The sequence below is a fragment of the Hemicordylus capensis genome, chromosome 4 (genome assembly GCF_027244095.1).
Source record: "Hemicordylus capensis ecotype Gifberg chromosome 4, rHemCap1.1.pri, whole genome shotgun sequence".
Lineage (NCBI taxonomy): Eukaryota > Metazoa > Chordata > Lepidosauria > Squamata > Cordylidae > Hemicordylus > Hemicordylus capensis.
In genome coordinates this window covers 253,299,378-253,326,793 of record NC_069660.1, presented here as the reverse complement: position 1 = coordinate 253,326,793, position 27,416 = coordinate 253,299,378, and the positions used below count along the sequence as shown (strand labels likewise).

At 42.3% G+C, this 27,416-nt stretch overlaps 1 protein-coding gene and 1 long non-coding RNA gene across 7 annotated transcripts in view; one reads left to right on the top strand and one right to left on the bottom strand.

The window, feature by feature from the left end:
* The window catches only part of LOC128324066 (uncharacterized), a 105,267-nt gene that overhangs the window by 21,985 nt on the left and 55,866 nt on the right, over positions 1 to 27,416 (bottom strand). The window lies entirely within an intron of this gene.
* The window catches only part of NOL4 (nucleolar protein 4), a 260,409-nt gene that overhangs the window by 209,111 nt on the left and 23,882 nt on the right, over positions 1 to 27,416 (top strand). For 5 of the 6 annotated variants that reach the window (XR_008306611.1, XM_053248194.1, XM_053248196.1 and 2 more), the window contains 3 exons: positions 711 to 890; positions 1,622 to 1,813; positions 25,740 to 25,853. Coding sequence is in view for 5 of the 6 variants with exons in the window: in XM_053248194.1 (XP_053104169.1) it covers positions 711 to 890; positions 1,622 to 1,813; positions 25,740 to 25,853 (486 nt within the window). In the remaining variant the exon portion in view is untranslated. The remainder of the gene's footprint in view (positions 1 to 710; positions 891 to 1,621; positions 1,814 to 25,739; positions 25,854 to 27,416) is intronic. The other variant, XM_053248195.1, reaches the window with a different exon arrangement.

The following is a 27,416-nucleotide window of genomic DNA, read 5'->3' as shown; positions in this document are numbered from 1 at the left end:
CATTCACAAGCTTTTCAGGCTCACACGCTTAGCTGGTTCAAAATCTCATCTCCAAATGTTTTATAGATGCTTCCCTCACAAACACAAAATAATCTTTAAAAGATTTAACTAAGAGTTTATTTTGAAACACCATTTTCTCCTTCTCCTTTACCTCCCTTTTCCTTTCTGACTCCCCAAACAAATAATGTTTCTGATGTTAATGTTACATATAAATTTAAATTTATTTTATTCATACAGTGTAGGGTTGCCATATTCAAGCATCCCAAATCTGGGTGGCCTAATTTGCATATTATGCAAATTATGCAGTAACTAATCTGCTCTATCTATCTATTTATTTGATAGATTTGTATACTTTCCCCTCTGCCCTCCCATGTGATCGGATAAAAAATAATATCTGGGCAATCCGGCAGCACAGTTGAAATCCATGTAAATCAGGGTGGAATTTAGCAGCTGGGTGGAGGAGCCAAAATCCAGGGGCTACCCTAAATTCCAGGGGACATGGCAACCCTAATGCAGTCTGAATGTTACCTACCACTTTACAAAGAATGTTGATCTAAAGCTTTCTTTAAAAGAGTTCCTAAGCACCATTTCAGTTCAATAAATCCAATGGGAATTATGGCATTAAAAAAAAATAATAATCAAGGATTTATTGAGGTGAAGCAGATGCTTTCATCAGACACATTTTACAAAACAGTTTCCTTTATTCCTAGTCACCTGCCCATAGCTATTCTAGCTATGATTCTGGCAAGAATGAAAGCATGGACAGAGGTGCAGAAGACCTTTCCCTGAATCGAGGAGAGGAGGATGAGGATGACCATGATGACCATGAAGATGCTGAGAAGGCTAATGAATCGGATGGGGTAGAAGCTGAGCGTTTGAAAGCTTTTAATGTGAGTAAAAAGCTTTGTGAAAGCTTTTAATGTATTTTGTCTTTCTGAATTCTACTGTTTGATTTTGGGCTGTTGACTATGGGTAAACATGGTAATAAAAGAATTGTTTCATGTTATTTATGGAAAGTGGGCCTTCCCTCCCTATAGCACTTGCAGTCATCTTAAAGCACTTGCAATCAATCACCGGGATCATCAGATTTAGAAGTTTAAAGCACCTTTATTTGTAAGAGAAATCTCAGCTGTGTGTTTTGTATGTGTGTGCATGTTTGCCCAGTGGATGGAGACAGTGGGGAGGGGGCCTGCAGATAGTTCCTGAAGGGCATTTCAGTGGTCAGCTATTTTCTGTTGTTTTCCAAGTGTATATAATTTTGCATGACAATGCACACACAAAAGATGTTCACAGCAAGGGAAGAGTAAGAGACAGAGATCAGTAGAACAATGCAGCAATCATAGTGCATTGTTAATAACAGACGTGAAGCACTGCCTATTTTCACAATCTGTGTTTTATTTTCCCTCACAATTTCTATACACTACAGTCTAATCTTTTCTTGTCTTTTTTGTCAATCCTAAAATAAATTCTTTGTTTGCTTAACATTTCTGGCTTTCCATTACAAAAGCTCTTCACTGTGTAAAAAAGAAATGTCTTCCTATCTGTAATTGAGAGAGGAAGCTTAGAAAGAGAAGAGAGCACCCCTCCAAATCCTTCTCCTCTGTCTCCCTCTTGCCAACAGATGTTTGTCAGGCTGTTTGTAGATGAAAACTTAGACCGAATGGTCCCAATCTCTAAGCAGCCCAAAGAAAAGATCCAGGCTATCATTGACTCATGCAGGCGACAATTCCCTGAGTACCAAGAGCGTGCCCGAAAGCGTATACGTACTTACCTCAAGTCCTGCAGGCGGATGAAAAGGAGTGGTTTTGAGATGGTGAGTTTTGATCTAAAACCCAGCCCTAGTTTCCATCAAAAACCCCATATGTAAATCCATGACACTATTTTGTTTTCATCTTAGTGTCTCTTTTTTATTTGTATTTTTGGTAATGTCAGGTCAGAAGTTTTTCTCCCTCCTTTCATATTACCTAGATTCCCTCCCCTTTGTTCAGTACATTTGAAATTCCTTGGGAAAAGATAGCTCACAGTTATGTCTAGTGTAAAAATCATCTAAAATTAAGGCCATCACAAGATGTAAAGGCAGAGACTATATCTTGGTCATTCTTCTGACACCTATACAGAAGACGTACTGGCTTGAATCCAGAGATACATGGGTAAAGCAATGGGCTGGACGTATGCAACTATGTATGCATATGTTCCTGTGCCTGTCTACTCACTACCTTTGTGGGAGAGGGGGATAAATCCAGTTCCCCTCTCTCCCAAATCTGTTACTGTATTCTGACAAAGCTGACAGAGCCAACCATCCAATCAGGTCTGTATGCATGTTTCCTGTGTTTCCTGATACAAGAGTGGGAACCATGGTCCAACCCTCGATCAGGCAACACAGTGGCAAAGGGATCTGCCAGCATTCTGGTATAACTGCTGCCCAGGTGGCAGAATTGCCACTGATTTTTTCCCGGTGAGATTGTACTGTGTGTGGTCTGTGGAAACATAAAGCTGTTGAAGAGATGTTTACTGAAGTCATTCAGGACCACAGATATGACTAGCATTTTAACAAATAATTATATAAAGTTAAAGAGTTTGATGACTATACAAAAAATTACTTATGGACAACACACATTTAACATGAACACCATAGTACTGTCTATTAGCTTTATTTGTGCTTTTTTAGCCCCTTAGACAAATTAGACTTTTAAATATTTTTGAATTGATACATTAATAACATCAGAAGCTTTAAAAAAATTCCTGATAAATTTGCATTTATTCATATTCAGGTTCTCTCCAAGGAATAAAAAAGCTTTGGTGGCTGTCAACCACATTTTGATTTAAATCAATTTAAATCAATTTAAAATGTGGCAAGAGCACTTGCCACATTTTAAAAATACTACACACACCATGTCTCATTATAATAGAAAAGAAGAACCCTGTTGCAAATTATTATCTCTGTCAGCATTTACAAAAAAGAAAACCCTACTTCTCTTCATATTTCCAAACATCATCTACCGTTTAAATGTCATTTTTAGAAATACAGTACATCAAAATTCCATGTTTTATAAAAATACTCATCTCTCTCTCTCTCTCTCTCTCTCTCTCTCTCTCCTGATGTCCATTTATTTGTTTCAGAACTTTATGACTGTTCAAAACAAGTGAGCACATCTGCTATCAGTAAAACCAATAGCTTACAAAATAAGAGTGCAAATGCAGGAAGGAAGCTCTGTTTGTACAGCTATACATATGAAACTTTGTACATTTGTATTGCTTATGACAAAAGGTCAAGGTTGCTTATGAATAAGGAAAATATAAATTAAAAGGGAAAGAGATAATAAGAAAGTATCACGTGCCAAAATCTGATAATATGACTTGTTGAGCTGCTTACTCATTTGAAATAATTGATAGACAATACTTTCCTTCCTACCCTGCAGTAGATAGTATATTTTTGTATTTAATTTTACTAGTAATTACAAATTATTCATATACCAGAGTAAAAGTCTGTGTACAGCTGTCTGATATTGATAATTTTCCTATCTTCTATGGAGCCAAACTGTGTACCCTCCATTCATAATAATGATCAATTATGAACACGAGTGGTCTCTAAATGGCTACATTTCATCATGTTCCAGCATGACCAAGAAAAGATAAGTCTGTAGACAAATAGGAGTAGCAAGTTGGCCAAGCCAGCTGCTGGCTGTGAAATGCCATGGATTCCTTCTTCACCAGTGTTGACAGCTCTGTCTTAGAGCTGTTGCTGTGACTGAGAGAAGGAAAAAAAGGCTTCCCTGGGCTGGACCCACAGCTCCCTGATTCCACAGCTCCTTTCTTAAAGCTGCAGTACTGCCTGAGTGGCCACTGCCTCTGAGTCTTGGAGGTAGGGAACTTCCCTTCATAAGGATGACAAAGAGAAGGAATGAGCAATGTGGTTGAGGTTACCCACCATAGGAAGCCTAGCCTGCTGTTGGTTCAGTCTGCAATGGTCTTCCTTAAGGAAGATGTTCTTAGCTCACTATGGAGAGTAAGAATCTGCCCATGGCCACTAGCACGGCCAAAGATCTCTCTTGCACATTATATTTTTGTTGCACATCAATCAGTGAGCTTCATGGCAGAGCAATGGCAAAGAAACTAAATTCAAGTCTCCCCCACACCAAATCACTCAAGGTGTGCAGTCAAGGGAGTCGCAAGGTTGGACTGGGCCCCAAGACAAGATGGGCTCCTTCCCCTGCCCTGCTTTAGAGAGGTGTGAGGGGGAGACCAAAAAGCAAGCTGTCACCCAGCCAGCATTCTCAGCTCAGGGGCCCAGGGACACTTACCTCCGCCCTTGTAACAATGCCCCTGCCTGTACTCTACCTACTAAACTACACTTACTCTGAGGAGAATAATGGTGAGAATTTGATTAAGTTTATATTCATGCCACTCTGTTCATTGGTTATGCTTTATTGTCGGTGTTGTGCACTTTCCATTAGAAATGACTTCACCTTCACAGGAAGACCTAGTAAGACATGTGTTGCATCTCCATACTTCAAGCTCCCTTTCATCAACCACCACAGCAGTGACACAAACAAGGTGAATGGAAGGGACTCTTGACACACCAGGCTGCTGCCACAGAGTCAGCAAGCAAAGGCCACAGCTGGTTAGTGCTGAGGGAATGGGGTATTTCCTTGGGATCTGATAACTTTCTGGTCCTTTCCAGTCCCATAACATTAAATAACTATAATAATTCCAGCTTGATCTTCTTTATACAATTAGGAAGTCAGTATTGTGGGGTTGTGGAGGGGTTGCTTTAGCTGTTTGAGAAATAAATATTCATGGAAGTAGTCTTCATATCTTCAAACAGACTAAAGCTTTTTAAGTACAGCATAGGACTGGCCCACAGCATAAACACATAGCAACAGCCCTGCTGGATCAGGCCCAAGGCCTATCTTGTTTAGCATCCAGTTTCACATAGTGGCCCACCAGATGTCTCTGAGAAGCCCACAGGCAAGAGGTGAGGGCATGTCCTCTCTCCTGCTGTTGCTCCCCTGCAACTGGTATTTAGAGGCACCTTGCCTCTGAGGCTGGAAGTAGCCTATAGCCATCAGAGTAGTAGCCACTGATAGACCTATCCTCCATGAATATGTCCAAGCTCTTTTTAAAGCCATCCAAGCTAGTGGCAATCACCACATCCTGTAGCAGAGAATTCCTTATATTAATTATGTGCTGTGTGAAAAAGTACTTCCTGTTGTCAGTCCTAAATTTCCTGGCCTTCGGTTTCATGGGATTACCCCTGGTTCTAATGTTGTGAGAGAGGGAGAAAAAATTCTCTCTGTCCACACTCTCTACTCCATGCATAATTTTATACACCGCTATCATGTCTCCCTGTAGTTGCCTCTTTTCCAAAGTAAAGAGCCCCAGATGCTGTAGCCTTGCCTTATAAGGAAGGCGCTCCAAGCTCCTGATCATCTTGGTTGCCCTCTTCTGCATCTTTTCCAGTTCTACAATGTCTTCCTTAAGATATGGTGACCAGAACTGTCCAAATATGACCACAACATAGATTTGTATAAGGGCATTATAATATCAGCATTTTAATTTTCAATCCCCTTCCTAATCCCAAGCATGGGATTTGCCTTTTTTACAGCTGCAGTGCACTGAGTCAACACTTTCAACAAGCTGTCCACCCTGACCCCAATATCTCTCTCCTGGTCAGTCACTGGCAGCTCAGACCCCATCAGTGTATATGTGAAGTTGGGGTTTTTTGCACCAAAATGAATCACTTTATACTTGCTTACACTGAACCGTATTTGCCATTTTGTCACCCACTCACTCAGTTTGGAGAGATCTTTTTGCAGCTCCTCACAATCTCATCTGGATTTCACTACCCTGAATTGTTTAGTGTCATCTGCAAATTTGGCCACTTTGCTGCTTAGTCCAACTTCTAGGTCATTTATGGAAAAGTTAAAGAGCACTGGTCTTAGTACTGATCCCTGAGGGACCCCACTTCTTCCATCCATTGTGAAAACTGTCCATTTATTTCTACCCTCTGTTTCCTGTTCTTCAACCAGTTACCAATCCACACATGTACTTGTCTGCTTATCCCATGACTGCTAAGTTTTCTCAAGTGTCTTTGGAGAGGAACTTTGTTGAAAGCTTTTTGGAAGTCACACCTGTTGACACTCTCAAAGAACCCCAAAAGGTTACTGAGGCAAGATTTACCTTTGCAGAAGCCATGCTGGTTCTCCTTCAGCAAGGCCTGTTCTTCTATATGTTTAACAATTTTTGTCAATTTACCTGGCACCGAAGTTACAGGCCTGTAATTTCCTGGACCCCCCTCCAATCCTTTTTTGAAAATTGGGGTTACATTAGCTACTTTCCAGTCCTCTTTTACAAAACCTGATTGCAGGGACAAGTTACACATTTTTGCTAGGAGATCAGCAATTTCGCATTTGATTTCCTTCAGGACTCTTGGGTGGATACCATTTGGCCCTGGTGATTTGTTAATTTTTCAAGACAGTGGAGAACATCCTCTCTCATCACCTCAAATTGGCCCAGTTCTTCAGCCTCCAAGCCTGAGAAGCTCAGTTCCAGATTAGGTATATGGTCAGTATCCTCTGCTGTGAAGACAGATGCAAAGAACTTATTCAACTTCTCTGAAATCTCGTTATCCTCCTTAATTATCCCTTTCACACCCTCAACATCTAAGAGTCCAACTGCCTCCCTGGCAGGTTTTCTGCTTCTGATATATTTAAAGAATTTTTTGTTATTCCCCCTGACACTTCTAGCTATATGCTCCTCAAACTCTCTTTTTGCATCCCTTATTGTCACCTTGCATTTCTTTTGCCAGAATTTATATTCCTTCCTGTTCTCTTCATTTGGGCAGGACTTCCATTTTCTGAACGAAGTTTTCTTCCCTTTTATAGGTTCTCTGACTCTGCTTGTTAGCCATGCTGGCATCCTCCTGAACCTGGTGTTACCTTCCTTCCTTCTTGATATACATTCCCAATAGGGTTTCTATTATTGTAGTTTTAAATAAGTTCCATGCTTTCTGGAGTGATTTGACCCTCCTGACTTTCTCTTTCAGCTTCCTTTTTATCATTCCCCTCATTTTTGAGAAGTTTCCTTTTCTGAAGTCCAGTGCATATGTGTTGGACTTCCTTGGCAATCCTCCACTCAGATATAAGCTGAATTGGATCACACTGTGGTCACTGTTCCCCATTGGTTCTACAACTCTGACTTCTTGCACCAGGTTCTGAGCACCACTCAAGATTAAGTCCAAGGTCGCTTCTATCTGGTTGGTTCTGTGACCAAATATTCTAAGGCACATTCATTTAGCATGTCTAGAAATTTGGCCTCTCTGTCAGTACCCACACATGAATTTACCTAGTCTATGTGAGGATAATTGAAGTCACCCATTATTACAGCTCTTTGATGCCTCTCTGATTTGCTTCACCAACTCCAGGTCACTCTCAGCGTTTTGATCTGGAGGATGATAGCACATCTCTAATAATGCATTTCCTTTCAGTCTACGTTATTTTCACCCATAATGATTCTATGGAGGACTCCAGTCCTCCTAGGTTTTCTAGCTTGTTGGATTCTATCCCTTCTTTAATATACAGCACTGTTGCCAAAACCTAAGGGGTATACTTGTGGGTCAAATGGGCTGTAACCCAAAATTTGGCTTTAAAAAAGCCAAATCTGGCAACAGAGATATACAGTACTACTCTGCCCCCAATCCTACCCTCCTTGTCCTTTCTGTAGAGTTTGTATCCAGAAATAACAGTGTCCCACTGGTTCTCACTGTTACAAATACAATAAATATTTATATACCGCTTTTCAACAAAAGTTGTTTTCATTAGCAACCAAGCATTTCAACTGAAGTTGGCGTGTGCTTTCTCCCTTAATGCCATTTGACCTTTTTGACCAGCTGTCATGTCTTTCTGTCTGCTCTGTTCCTGGTTGTACTATGTCTCTTTCTGGTTTATCTGACAAGTTTGCACCCTCAACCTTTGGGGATTTTGCTTGCCGAACCGGATACCACTGAGTTCCTTTTGGCAATCTCCCAGGCATCATTTTAAAAGCTCTCTGTGATCTTTTTGATTTTAAGCACCAGCAGTCTGGTTCCATCTTGGTTCAAGTGGATCCTTCTCTTTTGTAGAGGCTTTGCTTGCCCCAAAATGTATCCCAATTCCTAACAAATTTAAACCTCTCCTCCTGGCATCAGTGTCTCATCTACAAATTGAGACCCCTCAGATCCGCCTGTCTCGCTGTCCCTGTGTGTGGATCAGGTAGCACTTCAGAGAATGCTACGCAGGCATAGGTATGTGCACAAACTCGGTTTGCTTGGTGTACTTTGAGTCCAAAGTGGGCTCGAACCGGGCTCAAACCAGGCAAGTTCAGTTTTGGCACCTGAATGAGGGACCCAGCTTGTCTTGAATTTGAGCCAGTTTGGGCACAGTTTGGGGGTACTAGGGATGATTTTTTTTAAAGGCAGACTTATCGCCTCTGAGGCCCTTGCGGGGTGCTGCTGGCAGCCATGGAGGGGTCTCTGTTTGTTCTCCTCCACGGCCAGCCTCCCCCCAGTCTTCTAAGGACCATTTTGGCCCATTTGGGGGGCATTCCGGCCCTTTCTGAGGTGGCGACCACACAAATGGGCAGGGCACATGTGCAGTGGCCTCCAAAATAGCCATTGCCACCTCAGAATGGATCCGAATTAGGGGTGAGCATTTTGGAATTTTCTTGTTTTGATTTGTATCCAAATCAAAACACCCCCGTTTTGTTTTGTACCCAAATTTTCTGAATCTGAATCAGCCCTGTTTTGTTTTGTAGCCGAATTTTCCGAATCCGAATCCGAATCGATTTGGATTTTTAAAAAGGGTCCCAGGGCAAAAAGAGTGGGTGGTGGTGGCGTCCAATGGGTGGAAGCTAGCAGCCAAATTTCAAAGGAATTAGGCAAAGGTATTTTTGTGAATTTTTAAAGTTTACACATCTTTAAGAATTTTCTCATAGGGAATAATGGAGGTTCCAGCAAATTTATCACTTCAAATCAAGGGGAAAGGGATGACCCAGAGCAGAGTGTGGTGGGTGGTAGTGCCCAATGGGGGCAAGGAAACTTCCAGAATTATTTCAAAGAAATTGGGCAAAGGGCTGATCTTTTGTGATTTGATGAAGTTTACATGTCTAAGATTTCTCCTATAGGGAATAATGGAGGTTTAGGTTTCAGCAGCCCCATAATTCCACTTGGGGGGCACTGGGGTTGCCCAGAGTGAGGGGTTGTGTAGTGCACATAGGGTGCCAACCACCCCCATACCCACAAGCCCGTGGGGTACTGGGTTTTGTTGTTTCTGAAGCGTTCATTGTAGATTCTCTGGTAGCATATGAGATTTTCAGTGAAAAACAAGAATCCACTCTCATATGCTACCAGAAAATCTACACCCAGAACACCACAGAATCAACAGAACCCAGCACCCCATGGGTTAGCAATGCTTCCCCTGGCCAATGTGGGGTCAGTAAAGAGTGGCAAGAAGCAAAAGAGCCAATGCGGAACAAGGAGGGAATTGTCAGCAGGTCAGCCCATGATTTAGGTCACCGATCAGAAGGCTGGAAGGGTGGGAAATTCAAAGAGATGTCAAACACAAAATGGAGACTGACTCAGAGAACACCACAAAATGGAGGTCCGAAACAACAAAACGTTTTGTAGCCGAAACAGGGACGTTTTGTTTTGTATACAAAACTTTTGGATCTGGAAAATTGGTGTTTTGTCTTGTCTACAAAACACCCGAAACAGGCTGTTTTGGGTACAAAATGTTTTGTATCCGAAACGTTTCACACATCCCTATTCCGAATGGAACCAAAATGGGCTGAAACAGCCCTTAGAAGACTGGGGGAAGGCCAGCAGGGGTAGGGGGAACCTCCAGAGACCCCTCCATGGCCACCAGAGAGGGAGGAGGGAGTGATGTTAGCAACTCTTCCCTGCCACCAAAAGCCCTTTCTACTTTTATAAATCGCTTCCTGAGGGCCAAACAACCCTTAGCAACAGATTTACACTAGTGAAAAGCACTTTTGGAGGAAGAGTTAATATATATATTAACGTACCCTTCTGGATGAGTCAATTTTGAATTGGTTTGAGATTAGCATTATTGCCTGGACAAATAGGAGTAATGTGCCTTCCTTGTTTCCGCATCATTCTCCATTCCATTTCACAAGCTGGAATTTGTTCTAAACCCAAATGATTAATATATGTGAAAGGATGTGAAAGGATAAAACATTGAATGGCTTTCCTGCTGGGAAATCTTATAATTTTGAAACATTTGATGCTATCTTTACATTGTAATTCAAATTAATTCCACTGTAATGTCATAACTGAAAGGTGTAATAAGCGGACTACTTATTTAACATTAAAAGTTTTTTTAAAAATTCAGAACAGTACCATTCTTGAATGGTGGCAATCCATCACTAAGACACTACAGCAGTGGCATATTGTATTGTAATTTCTGCAGAGGTCTTTTATATCACGAATATAATAAAGGTAGTTTTTCCACATAGGTGAAATTCTTCTTTTTGAATATGTAGGCTCAAGAAAAAATAGAATAGTTTTACAGGACAAAGTAGTCCTATTCAGACATTATGTTGTACAAGTGTACAGAATTTTATATGCTCATACATATTTTTGTGTGAATGACTATACCTGTGTTCATTTTCAAAGTAGGTTCAGGCCTCAAATGCATGGTAGAGATAGGAAGTATGCTGCTGTACCTGTACTGAATAAAACATGCGGATAACAGTCCCTGCTGCTGTGCACTGTACTTACGTATTTAGACACTGTATGTATGTATGTATGTATGTATGTATTTATTTATTTTTACACTTGTATCCTGCTCTTGCTCTGAGGCACTCAGAGCAGTGTACATGGTTGTGCTTATCCTCACAACAACCCTGTGAGGTAGGTTAGGTGGGAGTTAGGTGACTGACTCAGAGTCACCCAGTGAGTTTCATGGTTGAATGGGGATTTGAACTTGTGTCTTCCCGCTCCTAGTCCAACAATCTAACCACTACGCTATGCTGGCCCCTGAACATATGAGTGTTCAACATAATGTCTGGCTATAACAATCAGTACTACTTTTTCTAGTACATAAGTTATATACCTAAGTTATGTACATAATAATATGTAACAATTTAGTACTAATGGATGAATAGTATCTGTTGTGTGGTGCTGTGGAATAAAAAGATGCAACTATACATTCAGTTTAATTCAGATAAGATTGTGGTAATCAAGAAAAGGGACTGTGCCCTTGTCAATAATTTTACATGGGTAACGCCGAAGTTCTTCTGGGTGGTCTCTGTCCATCAACAAATGGGCTTTGTGCTTGCATGAAGACCTGGTCGGGAAAATTTCCAAGCTTCTTTCTCTCTATCCTTTAGGTGGTAGCTCCTCCCCTTATGCACTTCAGTCATGTGCTCAGCCCTTTTCCTCCTCAGTCTTTTGTCGTCCGCTGAAGGGTTCACACCTCAGGCCAGTCGGAAAGCTTCCAGCTTCTTTACAAAATAGCTTCTCTGTTACTCTTTTGTTCTTGAACTTCTCTTCCTTCTAATATACCTTTGTGTTCCTACAGTTCCCCCCCCCCCGACTTATACAACTTTTGCATTTTTATTTTTGTTGCGGTCTCTCCCTCCCCTCTCTCCCACCTGGGGGATGGTGGTGGTGGGTGGGTGCGAGTTACTCTGCTGCCGTTGTTTTATGGCTTATAGGACTCCCTTAAACCTTGCTCCGCTTGCAAGGCAAAGTTTCCCGTTTCTGACGTCCATCATCTTTGCCTTTTTGCCTCAGTGAATCTCGCATTGTACAGTCGTGCCCACACTGTCAAGAATTTATGCACCAAGCACACTGTAATCAAGCCTCCAGACTATGTGCCACTCTGTGGGGAAAGACCCTGATGTTGCTGGTAGCGCACCTATCAACTGCTCACAAACTAAAGCTACCTCCAGAACCATAGAGTCTTCTAACAGAGATGGAGCTAACAGCATGCCCTTCAACTCTGGCGATTCCACCCGCAACGGACCCCCGTGTTCTGTCTATCCCTGGACAGACTGTGCCTGCTTCTTTTGAACTGGCCGGGGAGATGAACATACAGAGAAATTCTGTTACGGGATTGATGCTACTGCATTGAAGGCTAAGAAGAAGGTCGATTCTAGAGAAGTGGAAATCCTGAATTAAAAGAAAACACCATCATCTGTTCCATTGCGGCTGCAAGGCGTGACACTGGATCATGGCTCGGTGCTGCATAAGGCGATGCAGAAGACTAAACATACCAGTGGCCAACACCCCCTTAATCGATCCCCGACCAGCCACACCTCCTTCTGACGTGCTGCCATTGCCAATTGATTCTGACTGTGAATCATTAGACGAAAACCCCTCAGGACTGAGAGGGTACTCCTTATGGCATGAGAGGGATATGTATACACAATCCTCACTGGAGGTTAGCTACAGGGTTGGCGTTAGCACAGACACCTACTCTTCTCACTCCTATTCGCCAAGCAAACATAACTACTTTTGTGATGACCACTGCAGTCCTGGTGCTAGGGACTGATATTATAGAGATTATGCCTCGGAGAGACATCACTCACAATGCAACCACCATAAAGATCAAGGCTATTGGCTCAGGGACCATTGCTGCTCACAATCTCCCTCACTACTGCTGGTGCTCTCACTCGCTGGAAAGCTGGACTCAATTGGCAGACAGCTATATTCTACATCCTCTATTCATTTGAAAATCGGCAACTCCCAGGCATGCATGTCAAGATACAACCATTTTTTATGGGAAAAGTTAAGAACATAAGAACAGCCTTGCTGGATCAGGCCAAAGGCCTGTCTAGTCCAACATCTTGTTTCTCACAGTTGCCCACCAGATGCCTCTGAGGAACCCACAGCCAAGAGGTATGTGGATGCCCTCTCTCCTGGTGTTGCTCCCCTGCAACTATTATTGAGAGGCATCTTGCCTCTGAGGCTGGAGGTGGCCCACAGCCACCAGACTAGTAGCCATTGATAGACCTGTCCTCCATGAATTTGTCTTTTAAATGACCCTTTTAAAGCCATCCAAGCTAGTGGCCATCACCACATCCCATGGCAAAGAATTCCATAGATTAATTATGCACTGTGTGAAAAAGTACTTCCTGCTGTCGGTCCTAAATTTCCAAACCTTCATTTTCATGGGGTGACCCCTGGTTCTAGTGTTGTGAGAAAGGGAGAAAAATTTCTCTCTGTCCACCCTCTCCACTCCATGCATAATTTTATACACCTCGATCATGTCTCCCCTTAGTTGCCTTTTTTCTAAACTAAAGACCCCAGGTGCTATAGACTTGCCTCATAAGGAAGGTACACATGCTGAGTACTTCTGGGTACTTCTGGCCAAAGAGGACACTGGGGCAACAGGGAGGTATGCTGCTGCCACAATGGACACTTTTTAAATGGAGTGCCAGTGGGGAAAATGTGGGGAGGGGAGGGGTAAGGGCACCCTCCCCTACTCTTAAAGGTATGCCCCCCCCCCGCCGGTTTCATGCACATCTCTATAGACTTGCTTTGCAACTTAGGACTCAGGACAAACTACAAAAAGTCAAACCTGACACCCATGTGTAAAATAATGTTCTTAGGCACCATATTTGATTTTATGACCACGTCTATCTTCTCGATCGTATGAGCCACATTAGAGATCTGGTTCTTCTTTTACAATGCAATGAGATGTTCTGTGAGGGAAATCCAGCAGATGCTGGGTCGTATGGCAACCATGACAGCAGTATTGCCAGCCATTGGCATGCCTGTGCATAAGGATCTTACAAAGATGGTAAATAGACTGTTTCAGCCCCCAGGTAGACCTTATGAAGGCATACCACAAGAGGTGAGAATGTCATTGACTTGGTGATTCATAATGGCGAACCTCTCAACATCTGCTCCATTTTGCAAACCAACGCCAGATGCACAAGATCACTGTGGACACATCAGAAAGAAGATGGGGGTGCTTGGTCAATGGTCTCCTTGAGAAGCAATGTGCCACATAAATTACCTTGAACTTCTATCTATATACAAAGCACAAAAAGGGTTTCAACCTCTGATTGCTGGTCAACATGTTCAGATCATGACAAACAACATGACTGCAAAGGCTTACATAAATCGTCAGGTCGGCACAGGGTTACAGTCTCTTTTGTGGCACACCATGGACATATGGGAATCGGTGCTTCACCACGAAGCATACCTCTCCGCCATTCATATCTAAGGACTAAGGAATACCCTGGTGGATCACCTAAGTGGGACCCGATCACTTTCCCACAAATGGAAGCTGCACCCCACCACTCTGAACAACATATTCAGAATTTGGGGCCAGCTGCAATTAGACTTGTTCACGAGCAACAGAATAAAAACAAAGTAAAACATTCATTAAGACAAAAATGGGGGGAGGGGAACACACACATTACAACAATTTAAAATTATATTTTAAAACAGCATTAAAACCATTACAACAACATTAATTAAAAGCCTGGGTGAAGAGATGTGGTTTTTAAAGACTTTTTTTAAGCTGTCAGAGATGGGGAGGCTCTTATTTCACTAGGGAGCGCATTCCAAAGCCTTGGGGCAGCAGCGGAGAAGGCCTGTCCCTGAGTGGCCACCAAACGAGCCGGTAGCAGCTGCAGATGGACCTCTCCAGCAGATCTCAGTGGGCGGTGGGGTTCATGCCGAAGAAGGCGTTCCCGTAAATACCCAGGGCCCAAACTGTTTAGGGCTTTATAGGTTATAACCAGCACCTTGTATTTTGCCCGGAAACATATCAGCAGCCAGTGTAGCTCCTTCAATACAGGAGTTATATGGTCTCTCCGAGATGATCCAGAGACCAGCCTGGCTGCCGCATTCTGGACCAGCTGTAGTTTCCGGACTACGTACAAGGGCAGCCCCACATAGAGCGCATTACAGTAATCCAGTCTGGAGGTTACCAGCAAATGTACAACTGTTTTGAGGTCATTCACCTCAAGAAACGGACGCAGTTGGCATATCAACCAAAGCTGATAGAAGGCACTTCTGGCCACCACCTCAACCTGGGACATCAGGGAGAGGCTCGGATCCAGAAGCACCCCTAGACTGCGTACCTGTTCCTTCTGTGGAAGTGTGACCCCATCCAGAACAGGCAGATCAAAATAATTTCTCGAGTTCCGACCGCGCACAATGAGTACCTCCGTCTTAGCCAGATTCAGTCTCAGTTTGTTATCCCTCATCCAGCCCATCACCGCCTCCAGGCAGGCATTTAGGGAGGTTATGCCCTCTCCCGATGATGCTGACATGGAGAAATAGATTTGGCTGTCATCAGCATACTGATAGCACCCTGCACCAAATCTCCCGATGATCTCTCCTAGTGGTTTCATGTAGATATTAAACAACATTGGAGACAATATGGAGCCCTGGGGAACACCATACAAAAGTTCAGATTTTGAAGAACAGCAGTCTCCAAGGGACACCATCTGGAACCTGCCCGAGAGGTGACTCCAACTCCCAATTCCCTCATAGGAACATAGGAAACTGCCATATACTGAGTCAGACCATTGGTCTATCTAGCTCAGTATTGTCTTCACAGACTGGCAGCGGCTTGCACTCACTAGTTCTGGCAAATGGGAATTTAGCTCAAAAGGGGAGACAGTTCCGATCAGCCTTAATTTGTGCAAGCGTATGAACTAAAGCGTATGGTTTTAAATTCTTAAAATGTTTTAACTTTTTGTTGTCATTTATTTTAACCAGTGTTTTAATTTGTCATTTATTTGTTTTAACTAATGTTTTAACTTTTTGTTTTTGCTGTAAACCGCCCAGAGACATAAGTTTTGGGCAGTATAAAAATATGTAAAATAATAAATACATAAATAAATAAACTCAAGAAAATTGGTTTGAGAGAGAGGTTTGAATTAGACAAAAAGTAGTTTATTAAAACTGGAATTAAAACTTGAATCAGACTAAATTACTATGTGGCCCTAGTTTAAAGGCACTGCAAATATGCTAAGAAACAGACTATTGTGAGGCACATTTAGCTTAAAGTTCCAAATTATGTGTAAATTCCCAGGCGGGCTAGAGAGGTACTTTAAGATAGAGGGGCAAGATTTCTGAAATAAGAGAAAGGGATAGATTCAGCCCTGAAGGAGCTGAGCAAGAGGCTATATCACCTGTTCTGAATAGGGGAACTCCAAGGTGGAGTTTCTTGTTGCACTCTTATGGGGTCTAGAGTGAGAGGCACAAGGGAACACTGAGATGTTTCACAGTGGTACACGAGGAAGCACACTGGGTCATGGGATTAGGGATACTTATATCCCAAAACGTGCCTTGAGGGAACGCCTTTTGTCCTGCTCTGCTGAACATGGGAGCCCAGACAACCTTTTTTGGGGAATCCATTGTTTCTTAGTCCTTCCTGGGTAGGAATGTGTGTGAATCGCCCATGGCATTCAAGGCTGATTGTGAGGACAATTGGAGTGTGCAGGTGTGTTTAATGAATATCCTGTGCTGGGAGGGCTTTCCACTAATTCTATCAAGAGTTTCGATGGGCACCTCTTCAAAGTTACATCACTAACTCATCCCTATTGTAGTGGAGGCTGCAAATAAGAAACGTTTCTTATCTGTCTTTTCTCCCTGGCCTGATAGCCAGGTATTGTCTCTCTTTGCGAGAGGAAGAGGGGAGTTTAGATTTCATTCCAAGGCTGAAATGATCTTAGATGCCAGACACTTGCAGTAGCTAGTCTTGGGAGTCTGCCTAGCTGGGCACCCCTCATAGAGAGTGTGAAGCTAATCCCCTTTCCAATTTGTGGGGCTTGTAGTCAAATCCAGGGACGACCAGTCCACTGCCAACTAAGCGACTTATCCCCATATATAACATAGACCGGGAGCTCACATTGCGGTGCAGCTCCTGAGCATAGCAAAAGTGTAATCTCCAAGCCTGGAGATGCAGTTACAACCAGGGAGGCTTCTGGAAGTAAGCAAATAAGCTCAGCTGGTAACAGTGTCTAAACTGAGATCTAATTACCATGTACTATTCAGATTCTGAAAGTAAATTTAATTTCTTAAATTTAATACATTATCATTTTTTATTAATTTAATGACTCCTTTAATAAATTATTAAGAACTTTACCATTACTTTTAAAATTATGAATCATGTATAATTCAATTTTAATGGTAAAGTGCTTTAAGTTTATTTATTTAATTAGTAGATTTGTATCCTGCTTTTTCACTAGAGTTCCTAAAGCCACCCGCTAATAATAAAATGCAATAAATATTTACAAAAATTTCACTGATGAAAATAGGGACATGCTTATGAATGTGTAGGGGGCATAGTATACCGTTCTGAATACAAGCATGCCATAAATGGAAAGCAGGTAATACATTGCATGTACAGCACATGAGTTCAGATTAGGAAAGTAGATGAGCCAAGCCCTAATCATCTCCAGGATTATTGCCCCAAGCCATGCCCACTTGTGGTGCTAACCTTCAGGGGTGCACGAGGGACTAGGGGTGTGCTGAACCAGTCCACTATCAAACCGGTCCACAGCAAACTGGGACGGTTCGGCCATGGACCGGACCAGCCCCAGAAATTGAACTGGACTAAACTCAGTTCATCTGTGGACCAGTTTGGCGGTTACTTACCTGGGAATCTGGTGAGGATTCCTCTTTACTTCCAAAGTTAATAAAATGGGTGGGTGGGGCGTTGAGAGACAGGCACATTTAAAACTGAAATAGAAGCCATTTACCAGCAGGCCTGCACAGTACTCCCCGACCTCTCTGCAGTAGGATACAAATGGCCTCTGCACACAAATGGCCTCTCTCTCACCACTCCCCCACCACCTTTTATTACCTTTGGAAGCAAAGGGGAACCCTCACCAGATTCCCCCTTTATAGGAGCTTGAATCAGGGAGCCGGTTTGGTCGGATGGACTGGACCAGCCAGTCGGTTCAACAAAACTGGTTCGTGGACCTGTCTCATCCAAATTTGGTCTGAATTAGGACCAAACTGTGCAAACCAGTTATGTGCACACCCCTACTAGGGACACTGTGTATCCACCCACCTATAGATTTAATTTCTAGAGACTCTGGGGAGGGAGCTGAATCCCGAAGAATGGTAACTTCATGAAAAGAATTGAACATCCCCCAAGAGGAAAAATGGGGACAAAACATATGCATTGATTTACCAAGGACAGAGTCCAGAAAATTGGGACTGACCCTGGTAAACAGGAACAGTTGGAGCCTATGCAGAGCCTAGCAGTTGGAGCCTATGCAGAGACATTTAAAAAGTACACTTAGAACAAAACAGTCCAACAGAAGAATGAGGCATAAGAATGAACTTCTTATGAGGCTAAGCTACAACACCTGGGGCTTTTTAGTTTAGAACAAAGCTGACTGCGGGGAGACATGATAGAGGTCCAGGGGTGTAGCTATATTTGGACAAAAGGGTTCAAAGAACACGGGCCCCCAGCTCCTGAGGGCCCTCCTGATCCCTCCCTCCCTATTTTCTTCATTATCTCCCTCATTCTGGGGGGCCGCCAGAGAGAGGGATGAACACGAGCCCCCTCTCCCCTAGCTACGCCCCTGTAGAGGTCTATAAAATCATGCATGGTGTGGAGAAAGTGAACAGAGCGAAATTCTTCTCCTTCTTACGTAACACTAGAACCAGGGGTCATCCCATGAAATTGATTGCCGGGAAATCTAGGACCAACAAATGGAAGTACTTTTTCACACAACGCATAATCAACATGTCGAATTCTTGCCACCTTCTGGATTTCAGCCCTTGCAATGCCTTGTAAGGTGGGTCCAGGTGAGCATTAACGCAGAGGCAGAGGAGGTGCCTGCCTATGGCCGCAAAATTTGAGGAGCGGTGGCGGCAGTAGATCCAGGGAGTGGGAGAGAGGAAAAAGCTCCCCCTTTACTTTGATTTGATAAAAAGCCACGGTGGCGGCAGTAGCTGCGGGGAGAGGGGCAACCAGGTGAGGGGAAAGTTCTCCCTTTTGCCTCTAAAGATTGCTGGCAGTGGTGGTGGCTGGCTGCAGCTGCAGGGCGTGTGAGGGGGTGAAAAGGGGAGAGTCATAGTGCCCCATTCTTTATCTCTAAGCCCGCTGTGCGGGCAGCAGCAGCAAGCTCCCTTGTCCTCCCCTCCTACTAGGTGACTGAAAGGCCGGGCTCTGCTATTTGCTGCCCTTGAAGACAGTTTGGAAGCTTCAGCTGGCCCAAGATGTTGTTTGCAAGGATGCTTGTGGGTGCTAGTCACTTTAGAGTATTACTGCCATCCTGCAACAGCTTCACTACTTGCAGCTTCTGGATTAGATTCAACATGCTGGTTTTGAACTTTAAAGCCCTACATGAATTGGGACAGGGGCATCTGTTGGACCACATTTCCTCATAATAATCTGCCAGGGCCTTGCAGTTTGCATCACAGGCCCTGCTTATAGCCCAGCACTGACTGAGATTTTACTGGTGGGCCCTGGGGACAGGGGCCAACATGATATGCAATAGTAAGTTGACCAGATAAGAGCTATATATTTGCAAAAAGCTTTCATAGGAACATAGGAAACTGCCATATACTGAGTCAGACTATTGGTCTATCTAGCTCAGTATTGTCTTCACAGACTGGCAGCGGCTTCTCCAAGGTTGCAGGCAGGAATCTCTCTCAGCCCTATCTTGGAGAAGCCAGGGAGGGAACTTGAAACCTTCTGCTCCTCCCAGAGCGGCTTCATCCCCTGAGGGGAACATCTTGCAGTGCTCACACATCAAGTCTCCCATTCAGATGCAACCAGGGCAGACCCTGCTTAGCTATGGGGACAAGTCATGCTTGCTACCACAAGACCAGCTCTCCTCCCTTTCAGCATCCCTGCACTGAAGGTTTCTTGTGCAACCCAGTGGATGCAGAGAATGAGGGGGAGTAATTTTCACATCTCTCTCCCTTGCTGCAAATGACCTTTCCACTTGCTCCTTCCCGCCCGCCCCCTATCTATCTATCTATCTATCTATCTATCTATCTATCTATCTATCTATCTATTGTACTTATTTTTTGTACGTGCTTTGAGTGCCTAGAAATGATGGAGGTTTATAGGCTCCATGGAGAAGCAGCAAGGGTGCCCTAGTCAAAGGTCAAGAACAACGTAATGGAATTCCTGCCATTCTGACTTGCTTTCCAAAAATCCAAATATCATAATTTAGCTGCAGAAATATGTCAATGTTTGTGTTGCTATAACTTAAGCAAGGCAAACATGCTTACATAGAAGTAAACTGAGTTTAGATTAACAGGCCTTATTTGCAAATAGTGTGGAACATAGGAACTTAGGGACATAGGAAGCTGCATATACTGAGTCAGATCATAGGTCCATTGTCTACACAGACTGGCAGTGGCTTCTCAAGGCTGCAGGCAGGAATCTCTCTCAGCCCTATCTTGGAGAAGCCAGGGAAGGAACTTGGAACCTTCTGCTCTTCCCAGAGCAGCGGCTCCATCCCCTGAGGGGAATATCTTGCAGTGCTCACACATCAAGTCTCCCATTCAGATGCAACCAGGGCAGACCCTGCTTAGCTATGGGGACAAGTCATGCTTGCTGCCACAAGACCAGCTCTCCTCTGGTCCTGTGTGTTCCAGATCAGTTTGATAGAATTGTTTGTGAGATAGGAAAAATTAATATCAGGCTAACAAAGTTTCTTAGCAACTTTACATTTCAATATAATATAGCTACTGAAAGCCCCAACTACATCCTGTTTAGTTAATCAGACCATGGGGAACATGTGGCTTCAGGCTAACCATGGGAAGAGTCAGTTAATATTGCTGGGCTCCTTCTCCATGTGGTGTTCAGCATTCATTACCTGTTGGTGGCTGCTTGCCAACCCTTCTTCACACTTCCTTGCCTTTACAAACCACCAACTTTGTCTGAACATCTGTCTCATGAAAAGATCACATCAGGTTATTATGTAATCCTAAAGCACAAATCTCAAGAGATATACCTGGCATATTATCCAAGCCGTTCTGTGTCAAAGTCTGTGTGTCTTTTACTTTTGCAAGAGTTCTGTTTATTTCAGTGAGACAGGAGTAAATTGGGCAGGATTTCTCACTATATTCATGCAAAATGGCAGGGAAGTATTAATTGGCCAAAATGTTCTCGTTGCCTTTCCCCCCTCTACAACTACAGCTTTTAGCAGGATGATGATATTGGGCAATTATTGCTGCAATACAGTCATATAGAGCAAAAAATAATTACTCTAAGCCTGGTGTCTGTGTTAAATAGTTCCACATTTTCATCTGTTATAAGCAGATAAGCCTTAGTCTAAGTAAAGTGGACTATGTCTTAACCAAGTTAATTTATATTTTGAAAATTACATTTCTTGTATTCTCTTTAAAAATACATTTTGTTGGCCTTCCTTCAGAATAATCAAATTAGCTAGGAAGTTTTCCTCATATTTTGATAACAGTTGCTGGGATGCTGCTTCAGACAGGAAACAAATGAAAATATTAGATGCCAAAATGCAGTGCTGCAGGCATTAAAATCATGAAGCCTTTTTATATTTACAATGAGAGCATATTAAATTAGCACAATATCAGTACATCCAACAGAGTGCAGTGCTGTTCTTCAGTTTGTAATGCAGAATGTTGCTCAAACATGCATATTGTGCTAGTTTGAACTGCATGCCTTATAGTAAGAGAGAGTTCTTTAAAAATATGCCACTATTCTCAAGAATCCTTTTTCCATCTTAATTCTGTAACAAGATGTTGGTGAGTATATTCATGTTCTGTTTAAGATATTCTGATTTCATTGAAAGAATATTCAGCATTTGAAACCATACTTACTATACATAAAATAGAAATACAGAGCACCATGTATTCCATAGTTATTTACTGAATATCTGTATTTTAAGGGGAAAACCTTCCTTGGAAAACATTTTGAGGTTTATGTTTGAAGGCATGGATTCCAAATAAACATCTGTGGTAAGGGCTGGTTTAAAATAAATGGGGTTGTTAGGACACAAGCTCATTTACTTTTAGAATTGAAAGACAAATGCTTAGTATTATTTGTCATTATGTACATGTTAATGGTTTTATACATAGACCATTTGTATAGGTTTCACTCCTAAATCTATATTTTGATATGCAGTACAAGTGCTAATTAATGCACTATATTTAATTATTCTATTGCAATCTAAATTCATACCTACCTATGCTTTTGCACTTCTGTCTTTGGGCATAAGAAAATATATAACAGATATTTCTATGTCCATCAGTTGAGAGACTTTAAAAAAACACTTACACCCCAATCTCAAACATATTTACTTGGAAGTAATTCCCACTGACTTATTTCCAAGTAAGCATACTTTGAACCTCAGCTTTACTTTTCAATATCAGGAAGTACTGGCAAATAAATGTCCCTTAACAAATACCAGCTTATACCATATTATATATTTTTTTTCTTGTGAGAAATTAGGTTTGACTCTTGAATGATCATCTGTAAATGTGACTGTAATTGTTGGTTTTGTCTGCATTATTGTTTCAGCATAATAGTTACTGATCCCATGATGGATGTAGATGAATCAAAGGATCACTTTTTAAAAAATTGTATCATAAGTTCTTTAAAAACACTGCTTGGTGAGATCATCATGAAACTATGTCATTTGAAGGGGTTCAGCACACAGTTGGCTGCATGATCACCATGGTTTGTGCAAGGCTTATTTGGTGTATTTCTTATTTGATGGGAAGGTCATATAATTTTACTTTCAATACACCTCACTAATTATATGGTATCACACAGTGTGATGAACCTGATATGCTAAGGAAGAGATTTAGCAATGAAAGTCTTAGTTAGGTTATGGAGAAGTTAATTGAAAAGACATGCCTGCTAGATTTATATTTTCTGTTCCTTCTACAACTTGGAACTTTCCAAAGTTCTTTGGAACAAGCACTTTGCTCAAATAAGATGTTAGGAAATAGGATGTATTCCACATACGTTGTTAAGTTGCAAATGAATTTTTAGTTTTCAAAACTTAGTTAAATTATGTTATTATTATATTCATTTATTTAGTGCATTCATATATTGCCAAACACAAGCATTCCATGGCAGTTGTCATTTACAATACAAGATGGCATCACAAAACACAGTGAAATAATTATCAGCCATGAAAGCTTGAATTATCAGCCATGCATGAACCTGTTCAGAGGCCCTTTTACAGGCCTCCGAACAGGTTTGAAAGACCAGCGGTTCGACAGGTTTGAAGGTGGGGGGGATAACTTTTAAGGGCTAGGGAGCATGCACTTACACACACCCCGCCACATTTTCCCCACCAGCACTGCAGTGTCAAAGGGTCTGGTGGGGCAGCAGCATACCTCCCTGCCACCCCATTGCCTCCTCAGACTGGAAGTGACCGGAAGTACCCAACGTGCATGCAAGTGAGTGTGACGTGCACATGTGTGTGCCAAGTACTTCTGGTCACTTCCAGTCTGAGGAGGCAACAGGGTGGCAGGGAGGTATGCTGCCGCCCCTCCAGATCCTTTTACACTGCAGCACCAGCGGGGGAAATGCACCCTCCCCAGTCCTCAAAGGTATCCACCCTCCACCCCCCCCTTGCTGGTTCCGTGCACATCCCTAGTTTCAGCCTGACAACCCTACCCTACTGCTGTTCCAGCCTTCCAGCTCACACAACACTCAGCAGCACACTCTCTCTCAAATAGAACTCTTCTCCCATAGCCCTCCTCCTCTTCCTGACTGTTCAGCCCTCCCTTTTATCCAACTTCAAAGGGATACATTAACCAATCATGGAGTTCCTTCCCTCAGGCAGCTAGAAACTTCTGTCTCTGCCTTGAGACAACCAATCACACTTTGTAACTTTCCCTCAAAAACTCTGCAGCAGACAACTTTTACCTCAGTCTTGGCTGTAAGGGGGTTGCTATCTCACTTTTGACAAGTGATGTAAGATCAAAACTGTGAGACTCCCAGCTGTTTCAACTTGTTACAAATTCAGCCTTCTCTATTTTTTTTATTGATACATCATGTTTCAATAGTTAAATATACTGCTGATCATTGATTTATCATCTTCCACTCAAGGGTTCCACCCAATGAGTTAAACATTATTTGAATTAATGGAATGGCTCATATTCACTTCAATAGGCTTTAGATCTGTTCTTAAATTTTAATGAAACAGCTGAATATTTGCAGAGGTACAACCAGCAGCTGTAAAACATCACAGAAACAGAAGCTACATTTGTTGTGAAGCAATGGGGATATATTAGAATGAGTAATAGACTGGATGACCTTGATGCAAATTAAGAATTTTGAACAAAAGTGGATTTTATATTATTCAGAAAAACATATTATTTCAGAACTACCAAAATAGGTCTGAAAAACTAATATTTTGGTTTTGTAGAAATGTAGAATTCCATAGATCCAAGAACCATTGGGTGGCTTCATACATAACACAAGTAAGGTTGCTGCACTGCGGGAGCCCTGGGAACATGCATGGATCCAACTTCCAGCATTGGGACGGGCATGCTGACAGTACGCACATCATCTAAACTTGCCAGTGTTCACCTGGTCTGCCCTACTTGTGGTTCCAAACCTAATATATGTAACCTACTTCAAATCTAGGTTGCAGATGTGGGATTTAGAACTGCAAGTAGGGTATAAAATGCTGACATTGATGGGTTTGGTTGATAAGTCCAATGTCAGCATGCCCATGCTGACACTGGAAGTCAGCTACATGTGTGTTCCCAGAGCTCTTACAGCAACCTTACTGGCCATGTTACGTGTGAAGCCACCCATACTTTGAGTTATAGAGAACCTGCAGATTACAGAGATGATTCTTAAGAGTTCAGAAGCAAAGCTGCCTCTCATTTGGGCAGACTGTCACCGAAGCATGACACTCAACTGTGAAATGCTAAAAAGGATGACCACTACTGGAGCACACCCTTATCAAGAAATACTTCCTTTGAAGATGGAACATCACAGCCTACAAGATGAACTTGCATCCAGTTTCTTGTAAAGTCCTAACAATGAAAGTATACTGAAGGTTGTCCCAAAATTTATGCCTCAACACTGAGACTGTTGTATCATCTAGCAATCTCATTAACATGACTAGCCACAGTTGCTAGGCAAAGGGAGCTGAGTTTATGTTGAAAGGAAAATAAAGAATATCAATATCCATGGCTATACTGGTTTAGTATTGTGACTAAGAGGCAGAGCTACAAATCAGGATTCCCCAGTTCAAATTTCATCTCTCCTATGAAATTACTAAGTGGTCTTAATTAATTCACTCTGCCTCAGCTGCAATAGGGGGATAGTAATATTTATTTAGTTTATAGGGTTGTTGTAAGACTACAACATAATTAATGTGAAGAGCTTTGAACACTCAAAAGCGTTATCATTGAAGCATGCATTCAAGAACAAAGAACAATGCACTTTTGATAGTCAACATTATTTCCAACTTAAGTGTTATGGATGTTCATATATCCATCAAAGGAACATACTAGTGTCTTCAAAATGCAGTCTCAGGAGTATATATGAACATCCATCTGAAAATAAAGTTGGTGGAGGAAAACATTTTTAAGGGATCGATGGATCAACTGCAGCTTTGACCTGTAACTAGTTTTCTTTCTTTTTTTCATTTTGACAATCTCCATTTCCACTTTCTGTTGATACAAAATACATTTCAATGGATTGACCTAGCTACATATATGCTAGTTGTGAGCACTACTGTGGATTTGGTCACGATCCTAATAATCTTGTCTATGTTCTGTTTTTTCTCTTCCATAGTCACGGCCCATTCCTTCACATCTTACTTCAGCAGTTGCTGAGAGCATCCTGGCTTCAGCCTGTGAAAGTGAAAGCAGGAATGCTGCCAAGAGGATGCGGCTGGATCGACAGCAGGTACAGTGATGGCCATGGGAAATGAGGGATACAAGATCCATATTCAGAACTAAGTGGAGTAAGCCATTAACATAAGCTTGGTACATTTCTTATTTGCTTTTAGAAGATCATTTATTTACTAAAAAAGGCAAGTATCTTGCCTTAAATGTGTTACATTTTTCCAGCTGTATATGGAAGTGCTTGGCTGGAGGCAGACATCATACACCAAGCACTGTGTTTTCACAGTGCCGCAAGCCATCTTTACAACTTAGCTAACAGACCAGCTCAGGGGCGTAACTACTATTAGGCAAGGGGAGGTGGCTGCCTGTGGGCCCCCACGCCTCGAGGGGCCCCCCAGAGGCAAGTCACATGACTATATATTGTGAAGTGTGTGTGTTTGTATCAGCGAGGGGCCCATTTTAAAATTTTGTCTCTGGGCCCACTCCAGCCTTGTTACGCCCCTGGACCAGCTTACCAGTGAATTGATCATGGGTTGAGCTCCATCAGTTTCTCTCCCCCTAGCTGAGGACAGAGTGCCCCACTGTTAGCCGCTGGTTGTTTGACACTGAAACAGTGCCTCTCATCTGAGGTGCTAAGTGTTTGACTTGCCCCAACTAGAGTCAGAGAAGGAGGCAAGAGAGAATGAGTGTGGAAAGGCAAGGCTGATGAACTCCAGTCAATTTACTGGCTTACTCATCTGTGAGTTTAGTTGTGAAGGTGGGTTTATAGGATGGCAGAAGAACATGCTATCAATTCTCAATGTTATTAGGTCTGTCTCCAGACTATCATTTGCACTATGTTTAGACAATGGCTGACATGATGCACTTCAGGCAGTTCTGCACTGCCTGTTCTGATGCAGGCATCTAAACCAGCACTGGTGCTGTTGCACAAGAGTGCTCTTGTGTTGATATGGAAAATTGTGCAATTGCAGTAGTGCAACTATGGCCATTATTTTCAGTGACTATAGAATTGTGCAGGTGTGATAGTGCAATATTACATATTAGCACAAGAGCATAGCATAGTTGTAGCACTATTTACTAGCAGAGTTTCCTGAAGAGTTTTCTATTTAAAATTGTTTCAATTTACTTCCAGCTTTATTGTAACACTCCTTTTTCATAATTACATAATACTTGCATTTATACATGTATAGGGGTTTGTAACATTACTTTGTTTGAGTATCTTAGCTCTCTGAATAGCAGGATTTTTATTAACAATTGTCACATTTAAAGTTTTTTTATTAACAGTTGTCAAATTTAAACTCATTGGCATCCCAGATGTAAATACAGGTACTCCCCAAGTTACAAACATCTGTACATACAAACAAAGCTCCATTACATATTGAATCAAGAAAGTCCCCAACTTACAAGCACCAGTCCACACACACCTACAAACAAGTTGCCATGCATGGGAACTATATGCATTTTGAGTAATGAACATTTGACTTACAAACAAACTTCCTGCTATAACTCATATGCAAGCTGGGGGCTTCCTATACTAGCCTATTTGTATGCAGGACAAAATGATTGAATCCGTGGTTTGTTAGGTTGTCAACATGTATGACCCAAACTAACTCCACACACTCTG